The sequence below is a fragment of the Rhinatrema bivittatum genome, chromosome 9 (genome assembly GCF_901001135.1).
Source record: "Rhinatrema bivittatum chromosome 9, aRhiBiv1.1, whole genome shotgun sequence".
Lineage (NCBI taxonomy): Eukaryota > Metazoa > Chordata > Amphibia > Gymnophiona > Rhinatrematidae > Rhinatrema > Rhinatrema bivittatum.
Genome location: NC_042623.1, coordinates 88,304,276 through 88,329,585, shown reverse-complemented (window position 1 = coordinate 88,329,585; position 25,310 = coordinate 88,304,276). Strand labels below are relative to the sequence as shown.

The window sequence follows — 25,310 nt, the reverse complement described above, 5'->3', positions numbered from 1 at the left end:
TCCTTTCCTCCAGGGAGTACATATTTAGATTCTGCAATCTCTCCTCGTATGTCATCCGATGAAGCCCTCCACCTTCCTGGTCGCCCTTCTCTGTACCGCTTCCATCTTGTCTTTGTCTCTTTGTAGATACGGTCTCCAGAACTGAACACAGTACTCCAGGTGAGGCCTCACCAAGGACCTGTACAAGGGGATAATCACTTCCCTTTTCTTACTCGATATTCCTCTCTCTATGCATCCCAGCATTCTTCTGGCTTTTGCTATCGCCTTGTTGCATTGTTTCGCAGACTTCATATCATTAGACACTTATCACCCAAGGTCTCTCTACTGCTCCGTGCACATCAGCCTTTCCCCCCCCCATCGAATACAGTTCATTCGGATTTCCATTCCCCATATGCATGACTTTGAACTTCTTGGCATTGAATCTCAGCTGCCATATCTTCGACCACTCTTCCAGTTTCCTTAAATCCCGTCTCATTCTCTCCACTCCTTCCGGCGTGTCCACTCTGTTGCAGATCTTAGTGTCATCCGCAAAAAGACAAACCTTACCTTCTATTCCATCCGCAATGTCACTCACAAAGATATTGAACAGGACCGGTCCCAACACTGATCCTTGCGGTACACCACTTAAAACCGCTCTCTCTTCAGAGAAAGTTCCATTTACCATCACACATTGTCTTCTGTCCGTCAACCAGTTTTCAATCCAGGTCACCACGTCGGCACTCACTCCTAAGCTTCTCGTTTTATTCACCAGTCTCCTATGTGGAACCGTATCAAAAGCTTTGCTGAAATCCAAGTAGATGACATCAAGCGCTCTTCCTCGATCCAATTCCTTGGTTACCCAGTCAAAAAAGTCAATCAGGTTTGTCTGACAGGATCTTCCTCTGGTGAATCCATGCTGCCTCTGGTCCATCAATTCTCCGGACTGTAGATAGTTCACTATTCTCTCTTTCAACAGTGACTCCATTACTTTTCCCACCACCGAAGTGAGGCTAACCGGTCTGTAGTTACCAGCCTCCTCTCTGTTCCCACTCTTGTGAAGCGGGACCACCAATCACTCGGCACCACTCCCATTTCTAGGGATCTATTGAACAGGTCGCACAGCGGACCCGCCAGCACATCTCTGAGCTCCCTCAGTATCCTTGGATGAATCCCATCAGGCCCCATGGCTTTGTCCACTTTCAGATTCTTTAGCTCTTCCCATACATTTTCTATTGTGAAAGGATTTTCATCTATTGCACTTCCCTCCAGTTTCTTGTTGTGTAGAGATGGTCCTTCTCCAGGGTCTTCTTTAGTTAACACAGAGCTGAAGTATTCGTTTAATATTTCTGCCATTTCTTCATCTCTCTCCACACATTGATCATTTCCACCTTTCAATTTCACTATACCACTTTGGACTTTTCTCTTTTCGCTGATGTATCTGAAAAATGTTTTGTCACCATTTTTCATCTCCTTGGCAATCCTCTCTTCCGCTTGACTTTTTGCCAACTTGATTAATTTCTTCGTCTCCCTCAGTTGAATCAAATATTCTTCTTTGTGCTCCTCCCTTTGGGATCTTTTATATTTCTTGAATGCTGTTCTTTTAGCTTTAATTTTGTCAGCCACCTCCTTTGAGAACCAGATAGGTTTCATTTTTCTTTTGCTTTTCTTTACATTTCTAACATATAGAGCAGTTGCCTTGGTGATTGCTCCTTTTAGATTGGTCCACTGCTGATCCACATCTCTCTCATTTTCCCATCCATTTAGTTCTTCCTCTAGGTACTTCCCCATTTCCTCAAAGTCTGTGTTTTTGAACTGTAAAACTCTGGTCTTTGTGCTTCTTTTCCATATTCTTTTAGTGATATTAAACCATACCGTTTGATGATCACTGGTGCTGAGGTGCTGAATAGGACCAAGATGGCGACGGCGAGCACGCGGACAATATGGTGACCCCCTCGGAGGGTCTCCACGTGGGTAGACCCTCTGAAATAGCCGGGGCCTGGCCCTGCTAGGGCAGATCAACCCGGTGGACAGTGGAGTGCCTCAGGGATCTGTATTGGGACCCTTACTGTTCAATATATTTATAAATGATCTGGAAAGAAATACGACGAGTGAGATAATCAAATTTGCAGATGACACAAAATTGTGCAGAGTAGTTAAATCACAAGCAGATTGTGATAAATTGCAGGAAGACCTTGTGAGACTGGAAAATTGGGCATCCAAATGGCAGATGAAATTTAATGTGGAAAAGTGCAAGGTGATGCATATAGGGAAAAATAACCCATGCTATAATTACACGATGTTGGGTTCCATATTAGGTGCTACAACCCAAGAAAGAGATCTAGGTGTCATAGTGGATAACACATTGAAATCGTCGGTTCAGTGTGCTGCGGCAGTCAAAAAAGCAAACAGAATGTTGGGAATTATTAGAAAAGGAATGATGAATAAAACGGAAAATGTCATAATGCCTCTGTATCGCTCCATGGTGAGACCGCACCTTGAATACTGTGTACAATTCTGGTCGCCGCATCTCAAAAAAGATATAATTGCGATGGAGAAGGTACAGAGAAGGGCTACCAAAATGATAAGGGGAATGGAACAACTCCCCTATGAGGAAAGACTAAAGAGATTAGGACTTTTCAGCTTGGAGAAGAGACGACTGAGGGGGGATATGATAGAGGTGTTTAAAATCATGAGAGGTCTAGAACGGGTAGATGTGAATCGGTTATTTACTCTTTCAGATAGTAGAAGGACTAGGGGACACTCCATGAAGTTAGCATGGGGCACATTTAAAACTAATCGGAGAAAGTTCTTTTTACTCAACGCACAATTAAACTCTGGAATTTGTTGCCAGAGAATGTGGTTCGTGCAGGTAGTATAGCTGTGTTTAAAAAAGGATTGGATAAGTTCTTGGAGGAGAAGTCCATTACCTGCTATTAGGTTCACTTAGAGAATAGCCACTGCCATTAGCAATGGTTACATGGAATAGACTTAGTTTTTGGGTACTTGCCAGGTTCTTATGGCCTGGATTGGCCACTGTTGGAAACAGGATGCTGGGCTTGATGGACCCTTGGTCTGACCCAGTATGGCATTTTCTTATGTTCTTATGTTCTTATGTGGCACTGGTCCCGGCCGATGACCTGTGCTCCTCTTCGACCTCGGAGACCGGATTCAGGCAGAAGATTTCCACTTTACCTTGTCTTCGGCACTTCCCGGTTTTGTCCCGGGCGGTCTCCGGCTGTGGGGGGAGAGGGCAAATACCTTCACTGCCGCGCTCAAGGGTGCACCCGCTGCCTCTCAGCCGCACCCGAGGATCGGGGGCTAGGTCCTCGCTGCGATTCGGCCGCCGGACAGAGGCTTACCTCCGAGGGACCACGGAAATCACCTCGGGAATCTCAACTGGGCGAGGGACCCGAGGGTATCACTGCAGGAGAGCGGGGCTTGTCTTCAGGTAGGTTTCTTCTTTAAATTTGGATTTTCTTCTTTGAATTTGGTTCTAACGCTGTGAGAGCATGCAGATAGTCCCTAACTGCTATGGAGATGGAAAATACTGAAGAACTGCACTTCCTGCAGGGGTATATGTACTAGGGGCTGACGTCAGATTGAAATCTGATCCGTCTCCAACTGCTAACAGGAGTACACTATACCCACTGGTCCTGAGTCCATCTGCTGCACGCTAGGAAATTATGCATTCTCAGCATCCAAATAACAGCAAAGAACTGGTGGTTTCCAACTTTACTGATAGTTTGTTCAGATGAGTTAACCCCTTTCTTTTTTTGTAATTAGATTTGTATTGACTTCACAACAGAAATATCATAACATTAACAGTTTTCCATGTCTGTTACAGACATATTCCAGTAGGCCCGCTTAACACAGCAAAGATACAGACCAAAATGAGAGAATCAACTGGTGTACAAGATGAAGATATTAACAAAGCATCTAAGAATGAAAAAATACAAAGATGTAATGCTCTTAATAAACTACAATAAAGAATGTATGACAAATGCTCCATGATACCAGTAACTCATTAAACGGGCGAGCATCATCCACACCTCTACGTGTGCACTGTCGTTTCTGCATAAGTCAAAATTTTCAGTATATAACCTTCCCCCCAGAACTTCCCACCCCCTTCCCTCCCTCCCCCCTAACTCCTCCAGCATCCAATCCCCTGGTGCGGGGTCCAGAGTTCAACTAACCGAAGAGAACACAGCCTAAGGGAGAACAAATTAAGAAGTGCAATAGAAAGGTAACAACATTGAGACACTAGGGCTATAGCTTGGGAAACTACATAAATCGTGGGGACACAGAATTCTCAAAGTGGGGTTCACGTCACAGGTAGGGCCAGAAAGGGAGCACCTTAATCTTGTGGAATATAATACTTTGAAGATTCTGTTAGGATATCAACAAGGTTCTCCCCTTCTATTAGGTAGTGGGTATCCTTGAAAGGTATGGCCCCCATATTTTCTGAAAGTTTGGTAGCTTATCATTGCGTGTAGCCGTTAAATGATTTAGATGGTATATCCTGCCCAGTCTAGTAAGTATATCACCCAATGTAGGTGATTCTTCCCTTTTCCACCAAAAAGCAATTTCACATCTGGTAGCTAAAACCACCTGCATGACCAATAAGCGCTGCCAGGTCGTGCCGCCTTCCGGAGCGACCTGTAGCAAACACGTCTGTGGCGTTAATATTACCGAAATCTTTAGTGTGTTCTGAATGTATTCACTAACTACCTGCCATGTGCTCTGCACCCTGGGACACTCCCACCACATGTGGAAGAAGGTCCCCCACTTGACCACACTGCTGCCAGCAGTGATCATCAGATCTAGCTGACATTTTATGCAACCTGTCTGGTGTTAAGTACCAGCGATAAAGGACCTTATATCCATTTTCTTTTAGGAGCGCAGAAACTGAACTTCTACCAATGTGTACATGACATTTCTCCCAATCTTTATCCAGAAGGCTTACGTCAAGGTCTCACTCCCAATTCAATTGATGGGTTGATTTAGCCCTCTCCTGACCATTTAAAAGCACATATATATATGTTAATTATGTTATTACCCCCATATATCTTAATCCAAGTTAATTCGACCTGTTCATTGTAAGACATTTACTTGTCATTGTTGTTATTGTTTAAAATGTAAACCGAATTGATCAATAATTTTGTTATTGGAAAGTCGGTATAGAAAAATGCTAAATAAATAAATAAATATATCCTGGAGATGGGTTTCTCAAAGTGATTAGCACTGTCACAGAACTTGACAAACGGTGGTTTCTCCTGTCGTAGGAGGGTGGCTACTCTATGTGTGGTGAAAAAGTGTGCAAGCTGAGTGTATGCATAATGATCAGACCTATCTAGGGAGTATTGCTGTCGTAAATCAGTAAAAGTCATAAATTTATTATTTTTCCATAGTTGACCTATGGTAGTAAGGCCTTTACTTTGCCATCTTCGTATAAACGGCCCCTCCATACCTTGGGGGGGGGACGGGGACGGGACAGAGGGTTATGCAAAAAGGACGTATTATAATAGGCAATACTATCCCCAATCAACTTTCCTTTCCACTGCAACCAAGTTTGCATCACCACCTCTGTAAATGTCGTCCATCTCACCCCTTTCAATTTGTATGGGGACCAAATTCTAGAAAGTAGAGACTGATCTCCTGTCAGGACCCTTTCTATCTTTAGCCACGGTTTGGAGGAGCCACTGCAGTGCCAGTGAACTACCACCGCCAGAAGATTGGTAATGTAATACCATAGGAGACTGGGAAAGCCGAGCCCCCCCAGAATCTTATCCTTGTATAGAACTGCTCTAGCTACCCTGGGAGGTTTCCTTTTCCATACAAAATGGAACAATTTCCTTTGCCAAAACTTTAAAAGTTTACCAGGTACCCTAGCGGGCAGTGTTTGAAAGAGATAGCAGAACTTCGGTAGGACAGACATTTTTACGGCTGCTATACGACCCAGCCATGAAAGGTTGGTTCTAGCCCACCTATCAAGATCATACTGTATTGCTTGGACTAGAGGGGAGTAATTTAAATCCACCAGCTTAGAAAAGTTTGCACAGAGCTTGACCCCTAGGCACTTCACCCACCGCTTAGCTTTTCTAAACTGTAATTGCGCTGCTAACTCCTCGTATAAACCCTGTTCCATAGAAATATTCATCAATTCCGATTTATCTTCGTTCATTTTGAACCCCGACACTCTCCCAAAATGTCTAATCTCCTGTACTAGTGCGGGTAAGGAGTGTCCGGGGTCAGCTACTGTGAACAATAAATCATCCGCAAATAGGGAGATTTTATAATCATGTTCCCCCACCCAAATCCCTTGGATAGACCCTAAATTCCTTATCCTTTCAGCAAGAGGTTCAAGCGACAAAGCGAAAAGTAGAGGAGAGAGTGGGCACCCGTCTAGTCCCTCGTTTGACCTCAAATGGGGGCGAATAGGCTCCATTTATCTTAATTCGGGCATTAGGGTGATCGTAAAGTTTAGCCACCCAGTTGATAAAATGAACACCCAGTCCCAGTTTTTTGAGCACCTGAAATAGGAAAGGCCAATGAACTCTGTCAAAGGCTTTTTCCGCATCCACGGACAAGAGGGTAGTAGGTATGTTCTTCTGCTGCGCATATTCAATAAGCTCAAAGACTCTTCTAACATTGTTTGATGCTAATCTTCCAGGTATGAAACCCGATTGGTCAGGCGCTAGTAATGATGGGGCTACCCAACCCAATCGTTGAGCCAAAATTTTCGCCAAAATTTTTAGGTCAATGTTAATAAGCGAAATCGGTCGGTATGACCCACACAGAGTGTGATCTCGTCCAGGTTTTGCTAATATAGTAATCCCTGCGGTATTGGCCTGTTGAAATATCCTGCCACTAGTCCGCAGAGCATTAAACATATTTGTTAACGGGGCCACTAACTGCGGACCGACCGCTGCTATTGGTCGGTCTCAGTGACATAGTAAGGGCAAAGGGCCGTCGGCGCCATTTTGTTTACTGGCAGCCGACGGCCGAAGCCCAGGAGATCGTTCCCGGACCCCCGCTGGACCACCAGGGACGTTTGGCAGGTCTTGGGGGGTCAGGAGGGTGGGGGGTTGCAGTAAATTGTCGGCAGGTCTTGGGGGGGTCAGGAGGGTGGGGGGTTGTAGTAAATTAAGTCGGCAGGTCTTGGGGGGGGTCAGGAGGGTGGGAGGTTGTTAAAGGGTTGGGATGGGGGGTTTTGGGGGGGGGGGAGGGGTTCCCAGAGAAAGAAAAGTTTTCTGATCTGGGGAGTGGACCGAAATGGCCCTCCCCAGACCCGAAAACAAAATGGGGAGAAAAAAAAAAAAGCTATACACTCCCCTAATTTGCTCCATAAGATGCCCAGACGCAGAGCCGGTTTAGCATACATTTTTTTTTTTTTTTAATTTTCCCCCTCTGAATCCTAGGTGCGTCTTATGGTCAGGTGCGTCTTATGGAGCGAAAAATACGGTATGTCCCGATTTTCCCGTAGCTCCTTAATGGCTGTTTCTTCCTTAGTCAAATTTGAAAAATCATGTTTCACTGTAAAACCCATGCGTACTTGACGTAGGACTACCTGATGAAAAGTATTAATAACTGGATCGGGAATTCCCGGCAGACACCAGGTGGATGTATTTTACACCATCAAATGCCCCTGTGAAATTCTATGTGGGGAAGACAAAGCATTCTTTGAAAACAAGATTGATCGAACATCGTTCATGTTTAGCACATAATCAGGTGAATGCTCCTTTAGTTTCACACTGTCAAGAGATGTCCCATAGCTTTTATGACTTACAGGTATGCATATTGGAACACTTGACTATACATTGGCGTGGTGGGGATTTAAATATGAAATTGTTGTGGTCTGAACAGAGATGGATACATCGGCTACAGACTGTACACCCACTTGGACTTAACAGCTTGGATTTAAATGTCTTTTTGTAATAATAAAAAAAAAAAAAAAAAAAATTTTCTGAATGGACAGGTGAATGCCATGACGATGTCATGGCTGATGCAGTGAGGTTTCATTGGTCACGTAGTATTATTTAAACAGAGGTATGCCGGTAAGATGGTCTCTGTTCCTATGTTGAAAGAAGCAGGAGACGTTCTGTCCCACGTAAGGATTCAATATTTGAAGCCAACAGTGAAGATAAGTACTGAGTTATACGGTTTTGGCATATTATTGATGCTCTTGTTGAAGGTATGGAACATGAAATATTTGTGAAGGGTACCAACAGCCGACTATATGTTTGTTAATAAAAGATAATAAAGGTTCCTGATGAAGCGTGCATACGCGAAACTCCGGCCATTGTCGAGCCACCTTTTGAAAAATGAACTGTCGGGATACATGAGCAAGTGAGATCTTGAAGAGATACCCTTCTGGGGAGGCATTTTTACACCAAAAAATACCGCAAATGATTGATTAGTCCGAGCGGTCTCTAAGTATTGAGATACGCCGACGGGCTTGCTGATGCGGTACTAATTTAAAATTAAACACTAAAAATACAAAAAAAGGAGGTAAAGAGAACTTTCATTACCTGATTGTGGTGTGTGGAGCCTTTTTCCTTCCTGCTTGGCAGTGTCTCAGTGGAACTTTTCTTATTTTCCCTGCATTGTGGCTTCCGGGGGTAGGCAGGAGCCTGCCCCAACGGTGTACCCAAGAGCCAAACAGGTTGGACCTTGTTACAGGGAGGGGCTACAGGAAACAGCTAAAGCAGCCTCTCTTCGGCGCGTAGTCGCGCGCCAAAGGGGCGTGTGGCTCTGACTGGCTCCGACTGGATCCAACTGGGCTTATATAGAAATTTGATAGAGGTAAGGGCTTCTTGTCTTTTCTATCCAGATAGGAAAAGTAAAGGGAAAGGGAAGAAAAGGGAAAAAAAATTTTTTATTTTTTTTTGTGTGGTTAGGACTCTTTTGCCTTCGTTAGAGAAGCATCTGATAAGTAGGGACAATCAGGTATAACTGTCCTAAAGTTCCTTGATCTGTTCATTATATAAATGCCTCATACTAAAAACGGAAGGCAAAATTAAAGCCAACCGTAAGTACACCAAATTTAGATCAAGGACAGAGGACAGTAGCCGATTGGTTGAACTCCCCACAGATAGCTCCTGTAGAGGGGGCCGCTATAGGGGCGGAAATGGAGCTAAATCTCTCCCTATTGGCCGACAATATCTCTTTGAGTCCAGGAGCGCCAGACATTCCACCACCTCCTGGTAAAAATGGGGAAGTTTCCCCCAGTTTGCCAGAAAGCTCCCAGGATGGGTTGGATTTGGAAGAGGTTAGTGAAATATTAAATGGGAAAGAAGTATTGGAAGGGGGGACTCTTCCTTCAATAATTGAAACTAAAGAGAGTAAATTAGAAATGAATGTAAAATCTGCTAAAGAGGTGCCGAAACATATGAAGGGGAAAGCAAAATCTCAAGAAATAATAGTAAGACCTACATCAATAACTATGGATACTTTGTGGAATGTTTTAGTGAAGTTAGATTCTTCTATTAAGGATTTATCTAAAGTTGTTAATTTTTTTTTTTTAAATTATTATTTTTTATATACCAACATTTGAACTCAATTGATATATCACACCGGTTTACATTCAGGTACTGTAGGTATTCTCTATCCCCAGAGGGCTTACAATCTAAGTTTTTGTACCTGAGGCAATGGAGGGTAAAGTGACTTGCCCAAGGTCACAAGGAGCAACAGCAGGACTTGAAACCTGGTCTCCTGGTTCACAGTCCACTGCTCTAACCACTAGGCTATTTCTCTCTCCTGCTTCTTTCACCTCTACTAGCAGATGGAGCAAACTGATGTTACAGTACATATATACAGTACAAAAGGCAAGCTTTCCCAGAATAAAAGGCCACCACTCAGTTTTAAAAAAAAAATAAAAAATAGACCACCTTTGCGTCTACTCTCTTCTCCTCACATTGAGGAACCATATTTTGTTATCCTCTCTTCTCACATTGAGGAACCATGTTATTGTTATTATTTCTACTCTTTATTCTTGTTACCCCCCTCCCAGTTTTGATTTCCCTGTTAAAATTGTAATTTCTAAGCTTAACCCGTTTACTGTAAACCGGCATGATGTCCACAACTAATGCCGGTATATAAAAATGTTTAAATAAATAAAATAAATAAATATACCCCTGCAGTGACAGCAGTCTGCCAGTATTTTCTTCAAAAGCAAACTGTGGACAGACTAGTAAAAAAGACTTGATTAAAAACAGATAACCATATCAATACTCAGCCAACAGGAAACACTGAGCTCAGACAAGAATGTATTTGTTGCGTCCGGTCGCAGATGGCTGCGACTGCTCTGCCTTACCTCTTTTTCTCCCCTCTCTCTCTCTCTTTGGGCAAGATGGCTGCCACTGATGCTAAGTACCTCTGCGTTTCCAAACCAGCATGGGTATCCCCATCCGCCACGCTCACTCCCGTGGCCTCCTAGGGTACAAGCATGCACATCTCCTACGCTCAAATACACGTCATGGCGGGAACCTCGGAGGCGGCCCCACCGCATGACGTCAGTACCTCTGGGTATATCTAGCCTCCGCTACCACTTTGAGTTAGCAAAGACTTTGCTTCGCTACTCTGACTGCTCTAAGCTGCACACTTAGACGCTGCTTTCATGCTAAGGGCCTCGCTCCTGTAAGAAGATGCACTTCTGCCAATTCCATAAGCTGATCTATTTCTGGCAACACTTGCTGCCTCTTGATTCCTCCCTGCTGACTGATGTAAGCCACAGTCATTGCATTGTCAGACATTATCTGGACCAATCGACCCTGCTGAGCTGCAAACATGCCAACCAGACTGTCCTGGCTTCCAATTGATTGATGTTCCAGAAAGACTCTTCTGCATTCCAGCGACCTTGCACTGTCAGCTCCTGACAGTGAGCTCCCCAATCACGGAGGCTCACATCTATTTTCAGTACTAACCAGTCCAATGGTGCCAGGGAAGCTCCCTTCCTTAAATAATCCGCCTGCAGCCACCACTGCAATTGGGAGGAGACTTCCATCATCAGGAGGAGCCAAATCAAATAGTCCTGAGACTACGGGTTCTACAGCGACAGCAGGGAACGCTGAAGAGGATGCATATGCACACTCGCCCACAGGACCACTTCCAGGGTCGCTGCCATTAAGCCAAGTACTTGCAGGTAGGACCATACAGTTGGGCACAGACTGTTCAATATCAACTTTTGAATGCGCTCTTCCAGCAGGAAAACCTTGCCCTATTTCGTGTCCAACCGAATCCAGAGGTATTCCAACAACTGAGCAGGTTGAAGACTGCTCTTGGCCTGGTTCACCACCCAGTCGAGCTCCTACAACAGGGAAATCATTTTGCGGGTCACTCTGCCACTCTCTTCCAGTGACTTGGCTCGAATCAGCCAGACATTCAACTATAGGTCTACAAGAATCCCATCTTTTCTCAATTCTGCCATCACTACCACTATTACTTTGGAAAAGGTCCTTGGGGTGGTGGCCAGACCAAAGGGCAAGGCCCGAAACGGATAATGACATCCTAGAACCGCAGAAAGCGTTACTGCTCTAGTCAGATGGAAATATGAAGGTACGCCTCAGATCTAAAGAGGTCAGAAATTCCCCCTATTGTATGGCCATTACCACCAAGCGCAATGTTTCCATGCAAAAATGCATCACCCACAGATGACTGTTGACACCTTTGAGATCCAGGATGGGACAAAAGGAGCCCTCCTTCTTGGGCACAATGAAATAAATGGAATATCGACCCGTATTTTCTTGAGATGTGGGCACTGGAACCACAGCCTTCAGACTGAGCAGCCTTGCTAGTGTAGTTTAAACTGCCTGCTTCTTCTGTGATGAGTGGCAGGGAGACACCATGAAAATATCCCACGGAACACTACGAAACTCCAGCACATATCCTACTCATAACTCCTCCAGGACCCATTGATCCGATGTGATTTTGACCCACCTCTGATAGAAGAGAGAGAGGTGTCCCCCCTATCTCCTGTTCCCAGGAGTGGGTTGGCAAGTTCCACTACCTGAACCTGCACCCCTTCTTGGCTGTCAGGGACGAAAGGACTGAGACCTACCAAAAGTTCAAGTTCTCTGAAGGGTCATTCCTCTAGAGGGATGAAAACACCTGGAACCTCTTGTATGATCTATCATTTTAAAGGAGTGTGGCATCTGCTTCTTATCTTCTGGCAAATGAACCAGAGATTCGCCCCACTCACTGGCCAGCTTTTCCAATTTGCTCTCAAATAATAGCAAGCCTTTAAAGGGCAATTTGGTAAGGTTAACCTTGGAGGTCACATCGGCCGACTAATTTCTCAGCGATAACTGACAGCTGGCCGCTACTATGGAAGCCACTCCTCAGGCTGAAGAGTGGACCAAATCATAGCCCACATCTGCCAAAAAAGCAGCAGCTGGCTCCATAACTGCCCTGGAGTTCACCCCAGAGTCATCAACCTCCTGGGAGAGAAGTAAACAAGATCGAGCCACCAGGGAACAAGAAGCAATCTGCAAGGTCATTGCCACTGTATCAAATGCTTGCTTAAGGATAGTCTCAATCCTTCTATCATGAGCATCCTTCAAGGCCACTCATGATGGAAGAGACTGCACACACAAATGCATCTACCTTCAGAAAACATGAGCACTCTCTTGCCACTGGATCCAGGGGGTACGGGCCTTCCAAAACCCAACCCCCCCCCCCCCCTTTGAAATTAGCCTCTGGGTGCCCCACTCAAGATCAATTAGTTCTTGAATGGCTTCCATCAAGGGGAAAAAATAAGAGGCCTTACGCAAGGAAACCAAAATGTGATTTTCCTTCAGCTCAGTCACAGCATTTGCCTCAGGAACTCAGAGCATTTTCAAGTCTGGGAAATCAGAGCAGCAGTTCATCTTTAAGAAAGAACCATAGCATAGTTCTATACAGTTCTAATCCTACAGGAATTTCACCATCCTCAAGGGAGTCAAAATCAGCATCATCCGTGCCATCCTGACCTCCCATCAGGAAATCCAGCTGCCAATCTAGCAATACTCCAGTGCTTAATAGTAGCTCCCAGCAAGGGTCCTACCTGCAACTCTGCTCTGGGAGTATTAGAAAGGGCTGAAGATTGCGTCTGAAGAAAGGATTGCAATTCCTGAAAAAGACTCTACCCAGAAGCATCCAATCCAGGAAGTTCTTGAGGCGTACTCACTGAGCTACTGTCCCCTACCGAGGAACCAGTTAGGTGAGTTCCAAAATCTGGCACCCCACCTGAGCCGTCCGCACCTAGGACTATATCCGGCTGGGAAGAGTCAGGCAATTCTCCCTGAGCCTTCAAACAGCGCTAACACAATTTAGCGGGCACTCCTGGTTGAGATGCCCAAAATTGACAGACAGTGCAAAGAGAAAGGTGCTTAGGTTTCTTACGCATAGGCATGATTACGGCAGACAGTGCACTTGAGCTGTGGCCGGAAGCTTGCATTTATTTTTTTTTTTGTACATTCAAAATTAGGCATCCAACCTAGGCACCCAAAACTTAGTCGTCACAAAAATAAATGTAAAACAATTTAAACGCACAATAAAACTTGTGCACACAGGTAAGCATACGGCCACTTAATTCTCCACTTAACTGAGATGCACATAATACAAGGCCCAACTAAGCAACCAAAAACTGGATGCACAACCTGGACGCGTAGCAAGATGCACACAATGAACCAACAGAGGGGACAGCCTTGCAAAAGCGCACAAAATGTTGTTGCGGTCTACCATGTGGCATGCAGCGAAAAAAGCCTAAGAGTGGGGCCTAGCCTACAGAGGCTGCCCACGTCCCTCAGCCTCCCATGTGTGGGACAAATGTCGGAACAGCGTACTGAGCACAGAGACCTGGGGAAAAAGCCTCCTTTATATCTGTGTAAAAAAAAAAAAAAAAAAAAAAGAAAGCAAATATTAACTTACCTGAGCTCAGCCTTACCTGCTGAGAACAAAGATGGTCTCCGGCTACTGGAGGCGAGGGCATATGCTGTCACCGCCATGCTCTGCTTCCTGCCCCTGCTGCCTTTCAGCCGCTTAAGCAGCTAAGTCAACGCCGGCTGAAAAACCAGAACCGGACCAAGGCACTCATCTGATGGACCACAGAAATTACCTTAGGAATTCTTAACTGTGGGAGGGACCTTTTGGTATCACAGTAGGAGTGGGGCGAATGTAATATTCCTTTTTTTTTTTTTTTTTTTTAATGAAGCAATCCCCAGTAGGGAGATGCATATCCACCATCTGCTGGAAATGGGCACTACTGGCAGGCTGATGTCACTGCAGAGATATATGTACTGAGACGTCAATTTGCATAGACTCCATTTGCTGGTAGAGGTACATAACCCACTTGTTCTGGATTCATCTGACTGGATGCTAAGAAACAGCCAAATTATCTTGCATGTCCTCTCACAGATTACTGATTCTTAACCAAGATATTCAGTGTGCTCCAATGGTTGCTGCCATCAATTTGGTTTGGTGTCAAATTCTTCTTATATTAAGATGATATTCACAATAAAACTAGATCAATGTATACCAAGGCCCAGCCAAAAGATGGCAGAAAAAGGATGACAAAAGACTGTTGAGGAAAGGTGGGCTTGATTCCTGTGAGTGTGTGCGTGTGTTCATAGTAATTTGTTAATAAAACTGTGGATCTGATATTTCCACATTACGTACACCACCAATTCCATCTGCATTCTTTGTTTCAGGGAGTGGGAGGATGTTACGGCTGCTAGTGTTATATGCCATTGGTGTGTTTCTATGGACAAGAAATGTTTATTGTAATAAGAGTTCAACGGATGAGGCAGTGGCAGCAAGTGGGTTAAAAAGTAGGTGGTTTGATTTCCTTTTATGATGATACATATATTTCTGTCTCCTGTTTTGTCTTATTTCCGTAAATGTCAGTTTGATTAAAAATGTTTACAAATTAAAAAAAAAAGTTAAAAAAAAAATAGGTGGTGCAATAAGCACTATTGTCATTGTCTCAGCTTTTTTTCCCCATTCTCCTTCTGCAGCTTTTTTTTTTTTTTTACACATACACAAGTACAGCGCTTATGGTGTTACAAAGTGCACTATAAGTGCTATTTATATGTATGTATCACCACTAATGGCTGCTAACTGAAGCTCTGTAAAATTTTATCTTGTCAGAATAACCAAGATTTATTGCTGCATAATAAAAATTAATCACCAAGTGATAAGCCAGATTTTTCTCTTGTTTGGTAGTCAGAAGGTCTTGTTCTTAAAATGTTGACCTGGGTAATCAATATTAATACTTGACCAAAAAGGAATGAACCCTTATCACACTTAAAAAAAAAAAAAATTACATACAAAAAAAACTTGGACGATTTCTAGGAAAACAAACTTGGAAACTCTACAACTGGCCAATACATTAAAATTAATTGATTTGTTTACTGAGAATTTTTACCTGCATCTAAAAGTTGCTCAACCAAAGTCACATTGCCCACTGTTAAAGCTTTCTTTAATGATTCTTCTTTGTCTTCTGTCTGCAATGAATTCTTTAACTGCTAAAACAAGTTTAAAAAATGGTGTCAAATACAGCAATAACTATTTTTTATTTTGAATCTTATCACAGTATCCTTACACAGATACAAGTTAATGGTCACAGTGATTCCTGTAGCAAGTTTATAGTTAATACTGTATAACAATTAATTTAGCTTTCCCTATGTTCAAGAATAACTTGTGGCACAAGGCAGAATACAGAAACCCAAGGAGGGTGGGAGTCACAGCCATGAACAAGGAAGAAAACCTTGGGTAAATAAATAAATGAAGGCTCAGGGCACCATAACTATTAGCAATCAGCTCCAAATGAGCTGAAAGCCCCAAAAAAACCAACTGGAAATTTCTGATTCAAACCAAAACACATACACACAAAAAAAAAAAGTTATGCATGAGAAATGATTATATGTTACATCACACATTCAAAATTAAGAATAGTCATTCCTAATAAATTAAATGACTTCATATACATTTTTATAACAAAGTTTAAATATGTTCCATGGACTGAAAAGACTACAGAAAACCAAGCTCTGCTAGGGAAGGGCTAATAAGGTTCCTTTATATTTAGCTCAGGAAACAGAAGTTCGATCCTAACATTTTTAACCATTTACAGTTCTGCCCCCAACAAAATGCCTCATAAGGAGCTCCTTTCTTACTTGTTGTCTGAACTACTTGTGTTTTATCCACTTTCTTCACACCAGGTTCATTTATGTCTGTCTATGAAGTCGGCAGTGGGAATAGTGTCAAGTCAATTACACATGAAGTGGCCTAGCAAACAGCATCCACATTTGCTTCATAGGAAAATTAATTCTTACCTGTTAATTTTCGTTCCTGTAGTATCACGGATCAGTCCAGACAGTGGGTTGAGCCTCCTTTCCAGCAGGTGGAGACAGACTAAAACTTGAAGGATGTCAAAGCATAAAACAACAAACCCAAGAACAGGATCAAGCAAGTAACTGTAAAGCTCAACAGAGCAAATATAGAATAATGTAGAAAACATGGTGTACCTATACGCTCTTGTATCAACTTGGTATAAGAAAACGACCAAGGCTTCCGGTGTAAATGCTCAGTAATCTTGCACAAAGAAATATATGGAAATCTGCAGACCTGCAAGAAAACAAGCTTCGAGAGGGCAGAAGACAGACAGGGAAGGGCGTCTGGACTGATCCGTGGTACTACAGGAATGAAAATTAACAGGTAAGAACTAATTTTCCTTTCCTGTACGTACCCGGATCAGTCCAGACAGTGGGATGTACCAAAGCTTCCCTAAACTGGGTGGGACCGAGACAGTCCCGCTCAAAGCACTTGCCGCCCAAAGGAACCGAACACCGGAGCGTGTACATCCAGACAGTAGTGCCGAGCAAAAGTGTGCAGAGACGTCCAAGTGGCGGCCCTGCAAATCTCCTGCAGGGAGACAGATTGACTCTCCGCCCACGAAGTAGCCTGAGAACGGGCCTTCAGACCCTCAGGAAGCGGACGACCTTGACAAAGATCCGCCGAGGAAATGGCTTCCTTCAACCACTGCGCAATCGTGGTCTTAGAAGCCTGTTTACCGCAGTTGGGACCACTCCAAAGAACGAAGAGATGGTCCGATACCCGGAAGTCATTGGTGACCTGGAGATAGCGAAGCAAGACTCGTTTTACATCTAGCCGACGAAGGTCGCCACCCCGCCGTACCCGCAATCTCCTCCGGAGAGAACGCTGGGAGTTCGACCGACTGGTTGACATGAAAAGCGGAGACAACCTTAGGCAAGAAGGAAGGAACCTTCCTGAGAGAAACCCCGGATTCCGAGAAACACAAGAAGGGCTCCCGACAGGACAGCGCCTGAAGCTCGGATATATGGCGAGCAGAGGAAATAGAGACCAGAAAGACAGTCTTTCGAGTAAGATCCTTGAGCGTAGTGTGGCGAAGAGGCTCGAAGGGAGCCGCACAGAGAGCACGAAGGACTAGGTTGAGACTCCACGACGGACACGTGGACCGAGGGGGCAGAGGTGTCTAACGCCCCTCAGGAAACGAATCACGTCAGGGTGAGCTGCTAAGGCATGACCGTCCACCCGACCCAGGAGAGAGCCGAGCGCAGAGACTTGAACGCGTAGAGAATTGAAGGAGAGGCCCTTAGAGAGACCCTTCTGAAGAAAAGAAAGAATCAAAGGAATCGAGGCGGAGCGCTCAGGGACACCCGCCTCTGTACACGCGGACTCAAAAACTTTCCAGATGCGCACATAGGCCAGAGAGGTCGACTGCTTCCGGGCTCGCAGCAGAATGGAGATGACCTCCTCCCTATAACCTTTGTGCCTCAGGAGACGCCGTTCAAAAGCCAGGCCGCAAGACAGAAGCGATCGGCCTGGTTGAAAAATACAGGCCCCTGCCGGAGGAGACGAGGGAGATGACAGAGGCACAGGGGCCCGTCCACCGCTAGATTGATGAGATACGCGAACCACGGCCTTCGCGGCCACTCGGGAGCGACGAGAATCACCGGTCCCCGGTGAAGCTCGATTCTCCTGAGAACTTTCCCCACCAGTGGCCACGGGGAAAACAAGTACAGAAGGACGTCCGCTGGCCAAGGTAGAGCCAGAGCATCCATGCCCTCTGCGCCGTGCTCCCTCCAGCGGCTGAAGAACAGATTGTCCTTGGCATTGCGCAGAGTCGCCATGAGGTCGAGGTGAGGACCACCCCACCTGTCCACTATCAGAGCCATGGCCGCGTCAGAGAGCTCCCACTCTCTCGGATCGAGCGACTGCCGGCTGAGGAAGTCTGCTTGAACATTGCCTTTTCCGGTGATGTGAGAAGCTGCAAGGCACTGTAGGTGATGCTCTGCCCAAGCGAGGAGACGGCTGGCTTCTAAGGCTACCAGGGGACTGCAAGTGCCCCCTTGGCGATTGATGTAGGCCACTGTGATTGAGTTGTCGGACAGGACTCGTACCGCCTTGCCACGGATCAGGGGAAGGAACTCCTGAAGCACCAGGCGGACCACCAAAGTTTCCAGTCGATTGATGTATCAGCGCGACTGAGTCTGCGACCATGTTCCCTGGGTGGACTGAGAAAGGCAGACCGCACCCCAGCCCAACAGGCTGGCGTCCGTGGTCACTATCGTCCACTGTGGAGCTTGAAGAGGCATCCCTTGCAGAAGATGAGGAAGAGACAGCCAACACTGTAATTCGTCGGCAGTAGAATCCAAGAACGGAAGGACCACGTGGAACTGCTCAGACACTGGCTGCCAACGGGACAGCAAAGCTTTCTGTAACAGACACATATGAGCAAAAGCCCAGGGGACAAGGCGATGGTAGAAGCCATGGATCCCAGGACTTGGAGATAATCCCAGGCTGTCGGGGAGGGTAGGGCAATCAAAGTCTGGACCTGATCGATCAGCTTGAGGGCTCGCGCCCGAGGTAAGAAAACCTTGCCTACTCGGGTGTCGAAGTGGGCTCCCAGAAATTCCAACTCCTGGGAGGGCTGAAGCTTGCTCTTGGAAAAGTTCACTATACACCCGAGAGAGGCAAGGAGCTCCAAGACGCGATCCACTGCCCGCCGGCAAGAGGTCTCCGACTTGGCCCTGATGAGCCAATCGTCCAGATAGGGATGGACGAGAATCCCCTCCCGGCGCAAGGCCGCCGCTACTACTACCATGACCTTCGTGAAGGTGCTAAGAGCGGTTGCGAGGCCGAAGGGGAGAGCTCGAAACTGGAAGTCCTGGTTGAGAATGTGGAATCTGAGATACTTCTGATAGTCGCGGTGAATGGGAATATGAAAATAAGCTTCTGCGAGATCGAGGGAAGCAAGGAACTCTCCGGGGCGGGCCGCCGCAATGACCGCCCGCAGGGTTTCCATGCGGAAGTGGGGGATCTTGAGAGCCCGATTGACCCTCTTGAGGTCCAATATTGGGCGGAAGGACCCATCCTTTTTGGGCACGGTAAAGTAAATAGAATACTGGCCGGCGCCAATTTCCCTTTCCGGGACTGGGACCACCGCTCCCAGATCCAGAAGCTTGGAGAGAGAGTCTGGACCACTGCGTCCCTCTTGGCCCGGCCGCAAGGCGAGAAAAGAAAGATCTGGAAGTTCTCTGACGAGGTCGAAAGCATCCCCGTCTCTGATAATGTCGAGGACCCACTGATCCGACGTGATCTTGACCCATTCCTCGAAGAACATGGAGAGGCGTCCGCCGAGGTAAGGAACCGAGGAATGGGTCGACAACTTCATTGCGTGGCAGGTTTAGCGGCGGCACGCACGGGCTGGCCCTCGCGAAAGGGCCGTCTGCCACGAAAGGATTGCGACCAGGACTGCGCACGAGAAGACCCCCCCTCGCAGAATCGCCCCGCCCCCGAGAAGCGAAGCGATGCTGGCCCCTGAAACGAGAGCGAGAGGCCGCGAAGGATCGGGAAGACTTAGGGCGGTCCTCTGGGAGCTTATGGACCTTGTTGTCAGCCAAGGAGTCCTTAAGCTTCTCAAGATCCTAGCCAAAGAGCATCTTACCTTTGAAGGGCAGCATGCCCAGCAGAGTCTTCGAGAACTGATCAGCCGACCAGTGGCGTAGCCAAAGGAGCCTCCGGGCCGCCACTGCCGAAACCATCGCCTTGACACGGACCAGATCGTAGAGGGCGTCCGATACGTAAGCGGTGACTGCCTCCAGACGTTCGGCTTGTTCTGCCTCACCTGGCGGAAGCTCCCGGGCGCAGAGTAAATGTTGGACCCACTGGAGGCCCGCTCGCATCATGAGACTGCTACAGCAAGATGCCTAGACCCCAAGGGCCAGAACGTCGAAGATGCGCTTCAAGTGAGCCTCCAGCTTACGATCTTGTGAATCCTTCAAGGCCGTGGAACCTTTCACCGGAATCGTGGTGTGCTTGGCCACTGCAGAAACAAGAATCCACCGATGGATATCGCAACAGCTCCAAGCCCTCCTCCAGGAGGGGGATAGAGCTTATCCATCGCACGCCCCACCCAAAGCGCACCCTCAGGAGCCTCCCATTCCCGCAGGATAAGGAGCTTAAGCATGGGGTGGAAGGGAAAGGCCGAGGCCGGAGCCCTCCCAGAACCGGGTTCATATCCTTAGGGAGCGAGGCCATGAGATTATCCACGGAGGGACTCTCCAGACCCAGCTCCTGCAAAACAAAAAGGGAGGAGGGGCTCTAATTCCTCCTTACGAAAAAGACGGAGGGCTCTAGGGTCATCCCCCTCTAGGGGGGGGGGGCATCCGCCGAATCCGAGGAAGCAGCAGGGTCCGAGGACACGGGAGACACCGGGGGGCACCCCCGGGACCACCCGCACCCGAACTGGTCCCTGGGCCTCCGCGGCCGGTCCAGTGGTCAACTGCGCTGAGCGAGAGATTTTTGGCGGGGGAAGGGGGAGCAAGGGGGGGGCTAGCTAGATAAGATTTGTGCATGAGGAGGACAAAATCCGCTGAAAAAGGAACCCTGGATTTGGCGGGGGGGGGGGAGGGAAGGTCAGGACCCCCCCTCCTGGGCACCCTCAGGGGCCAAATCGGGGGTTAAATCAAAAAAAATCTGGCCCCCCAGCCCCAGGGAGCACTGAAATCGGCCCCGATAAAAAATCCAAGATGGCAGCCGTTCCCGGGCTCTGCCGACCCGGGAAAGGCCTAGCCATGCCGGGAGGAGTGGAGCCCCGGGCTAAATTTGCTTGTCCTGCCGAGGAGGGACCTTCCCCACCCGGCAGGCAAGCAGTGCAGAGGCCCTGCCGCGAAAAACGCAAAGAGGGCAGCCCACAAGAAAGGCAGGCTGCCAGCCGGGACATAGCTAAGCCGCGGCTGAAGAAAAAAAGGCTGAAAAAAAAAAAAAAGCTTGACTGACAGCCTGCACAGCAGGAGAGAGCAGGTGGGAAACCTGCTGCCTTCTGCTTCTCTGGCTGCCGGTTCTAGCCCTACTCTGACCAGAAAAAAATAAAAAAGCTGGTCAACTGCTGCAAATAAGTTAGAGGTAGGTGAGTACCTGCAACTTATTGAAAGTTTGAAACTTTTAAACTTTTTTTTTTTTTTTTTACTGGAGCGCAGCAGCGGGTTCAAAACCCTCTCGGCAGTCAGAGGGGGAACGAGGCCCAGAGAGCGTCATTCCCCACACCTGGAAGCATCCACGGACTCAGGACTATGCAGGGAACCCCCTCCTGCAAAAGGGGCAAAGCCCCCCTGAGCTGGGCGACGGACGTCTCCCACACAAAAACAGTAAAAAGCACTAAAAGGCGGCAAAATTTCCTTCATAGATTTTTTTCCTTTGATTCTAAAACACGCGGGAATCAAATTGATGTTTTTATTTTATTTTATTTTTTATTTTTATTTTTTCTTTGGTTAATGGCTCTATATAATCGAAATATGTAAACCGTCTTGATCAAACTAGTTTGAAAAGACGGTATAGAAATATTTTTAAATAAATAAATAAAAAAATAAAAACTACTTGCTTGAGCCAAAAAAGAAAGAAGAAGAGGCTGACTAGCCTACAGCAGAGAACTGAAGGGGAGATGCTGCACCTGCTGGAGACAGTCGAATACTGAAGGGGTAGAGGATAGGCTCTGTCCTGATATAGGGCATCCTTCAAGTTTTAGTCTGTCTCCACCTGCTGGAAAGGAGGCTCAACCCACTGTCTGGATTGAGCCAGGTACATACAGGAACTACCTTATAAATGGGCTCTGACCAACGGCCCGCAAATGCGCAGCAGAGAGCAGCTCTACTGCGCATGCGCGGGCGGGAGAGTACGTCGGTCAGAGCAGAACTAAGATGGCATTGGGAGGAGCAGCAGCGGCGGCGGTATACGAGTGTCAGGTGAGCCGAGCTAGACTAGGTGGGAGGAGCAGCGGCAGCGATATCGGGAGGCAGTGGTGGCATGGAGCAGCAGAGGTGCGCGCTGGGGAGGGATCCCCGGAGACCTCCTGTCTTCATGAGCAGGCCACACTGAAGAGCATAAGAGGGAGAGGGAAGGGGGTGGGGAATGACTGAGGGGAGAGAGAATGATGGGGGAGGTGAGAATGAGGGAAGGGAGTTTGAGTGGGGGCAGGGGAGGGAAGGGAAGTGTAGAGGGGTGCAGTTTCCGAAAACAGACCGAAAATTTTTTTAAATGTAGCCCGTTTTAACGGGCATAACGGCTTGTCTCAAGATAAAGCATGTTTTGCTTACCATAAATGGTGTTCTCCATAGACAGCAGGATGAGTTAGCTATGACATGTAGAGGACATGATCCTTTCACTCCCAGCTCATAGAGCTTTTACTCTACAGAGCATGTTCAGGAGTTCCTGTACAGGTGCTGCCTTGTAAGTTAAATGCAGAGCTGAACTTTAGCTCAGTAGTAGAGCTAAAGTTTAGCAGGCGGGTTTAAGCTAGTTCATCCTGCTATCTACAAAAAACCCTATTTATGGTAAGCAAACATGCTTTTGCTGTCAACAAGCAGGACTGAATTAGCCATGACATTTCGGAAGTCCCAAGTTGAAGGCTGCAGTGGAGAGATTACTGAAAAAGTAACCCAGATTCTACCATGGAGAATGGACTACTGGGTGAACAGGCTGTGCAAAACTGCTTGTCCAAAGGTACTATCACTTCTTGAAAGATTGTCCAGACAATAATGGGATGTGAAGGTGTGAGCTGATGACCAAATTGCAGCTTTGCAGATGTCTTTAATGAGATAAACTATTGAGGTACCTATGGCTCTCACTTGGTGAGTCTCCACAGAATCTATGATGTGGAGGCCAGCCAGAGTATAGCAATCTGCAATACAGTCTGCTAGCCAGCTGGACAAAGTATGCTTGGTAACTGATATGCCCAATCTGTTAGGATCATAAGAGATGAAAATTTGTGAAGCCTGACAATGTGATAAGAGTTCTCTTCAGATAGTAAATCAAGACCCTCTTGTAGTCCAATGAATATAGGATTTTCTCCCCTTAATGCACGCGACCTTGAAAAGAACATGGTTAACACAATGGCTTGATTCAAATGAAAAGCAGAAACCAATTTCGACAAGTATGGGGTGAGTGTAAAGCAACACTCTATTGTGGAAAAACTGCATAAATGGTGATTAAAGCAAGTATGAATCCCGTAAACAGTGTTTTCCATGGACAACAGGATAAACTAAAACTAGCCATAACATGTGACAATACAGCAGATCAAACAGACCTCTTTCTGACAGCTTAGAAGACAGATGATGAGGCCACGTTTTTCTTTTACAGTAAGCCAAGGCCCATTTACAGTCCAAGGTATGAAGGGGCTTTCTCTCCATGTGTATGAGGTTTCAGGAAGAACGTAGGTAGCATGATGGCTTAATGTAGAAAACTGACAACTTTTAGTAGAAACTTCAGGTAGGTATGGAACATTACCCTATTATGAAAGAGCTGTATAGAAGGAACATAATGAACGGAAGTCTGACGTTCGCCAACTCTTCTGGCTGAAATTACTGCCACCAGGAATATTACATTCCATGTTAGATATTTAAGTGAGGCCATCTCCAACAGTTCAAAGGGTATCTTCATCAGTTGTACCAAGATCTCATTCATATCCCATGGACTGGGAGGCTTTACAACAGGGAGCAATGGCAGAGACAGTCTTCCAGTGTTAATGGGTCTTCTCCCACCAAGCGCCTCCCTGAGACCTCTCCCCTGAAACTTTTAACAGGCAGGACATGCAAATGCAAGAGTTCACATACAGTCAAGCACATAGAGGGATGGACAGGGTCACTTATTCGTTTCAGACTTCTGGCCCTCCTTTCCCATCGGAGGGGGGTCATCCGTCCTGTGACCTCTGGTCTTGCAACATTTTGACTAGCGAACTAACCTGTCCGGGTGCATGATCTCTGGTCCTGACACTTGGTCTTGTGACATTTGGACTAGAGAGCTGACCTGGTCGCAGCTTGTGGAATATTGAACTTGTGGTTTAGTATGCCACCAGGCTTTCATAAATCTAGACACTAATATATGAATGGAGATGGATTTGAACATGATAAGCTCCTATGGCATTGAGAGGTACTCCTGAAGAAGTGGCAAGGCTAGATTCAGAAAAGTGAAAGCAGAATTTAGTAACTTTTTTGGTTTGATTCAAATTGTGTTGATATCATGTGGAAAACCTCTTCCATTTGAAACTGTAAGCTCTTCTAGTTGAAAATTTTCTGATGGACATTAATATGTCCTCAACTACTCTAAGTAAGGATGAGAATTATCATTAAGTATTCAACTTCTAAGCTGTCAAATTGAGGGAGGGAAGATTCGGATTAAACCATGGTTCTCCACTAAATTAAAAATAATTAAACAAGACCTAAGAGCCAAAGAACGCGCTTGGCGCAAACAACCATCCGCAACACAAAGCTACATACAATACCTTACACACGTACCGTCATGCGATTACCCAAGCCAAACGAGATTTCCACGAGGCAAAAATCCATGACTACCAATTTAATGCGAACGCCTTATTCACATATGTCTCAGAACTCACAAGCTCCAATACTCCTACTCTCAACTAAATAAATTCCAACAAAAGATGCGAAGAACTAGCTTTCTACTTCAAGAACAAAATCGATAACATTCTAGTTCGCTTCCCTGCCAACCCCACCCCCCTCGCCCCACTTCCCAATGACAAAAGGATCACCCTTGGAACCTTTGACCTCACTACCAACATGGAAGTAGAGGCAATTCTAAAAAAGATGAAACCAGCCACCCACTCCTCAGACACCATTCCCTCAAAAACCCTCCTCTCTATTACCTCCGCCATTACCAAACCTATTATGGACCTAATCAACTGCTCCATCACCGCAGGCAGCATCCCAGACCCACTTAAACTGGCCATAGTCAAGCCCCTCCTAAAAAAGCCCACCCTCGACCCCACAGACCCAGCCAATTACCGACCAATTTCCAATCTA

General features: G+C 46.3%; 1 protein-coding gene across 3 annotated transcripts in view; it reads right to left on the bottom strand.

Moving 5' to 3' along the window:
- The window catches only part of ASZ1 (ankyrin repeat, SAM and basic leucine zipper domain containing 1), a 434,600-nt gene that overhangs the window by 372,082 nt on the left and 37,208 nt on the right, over positions 1–25,310 (bottom strand). For 2 of the 3 annotated variants that reach the window (XR_003858727.1, XM_029616793.1), the window contains exon 2: positions 15,380–15,479. Coding sequence is in view for 2 of the 3 variants with exons in the window: in XM_029616793.1 (XP_029472653.1) it covers positions 15,380–15,479 (100 nt within the window). In the remaining variant the exon portion in view is untranslated. The remainder of the gene's footprint in view (positions 1–15,379; positions 15,480–25,310) is intronic. The other variant, XM_029616795.1, reaches the window with a different exon arrangement.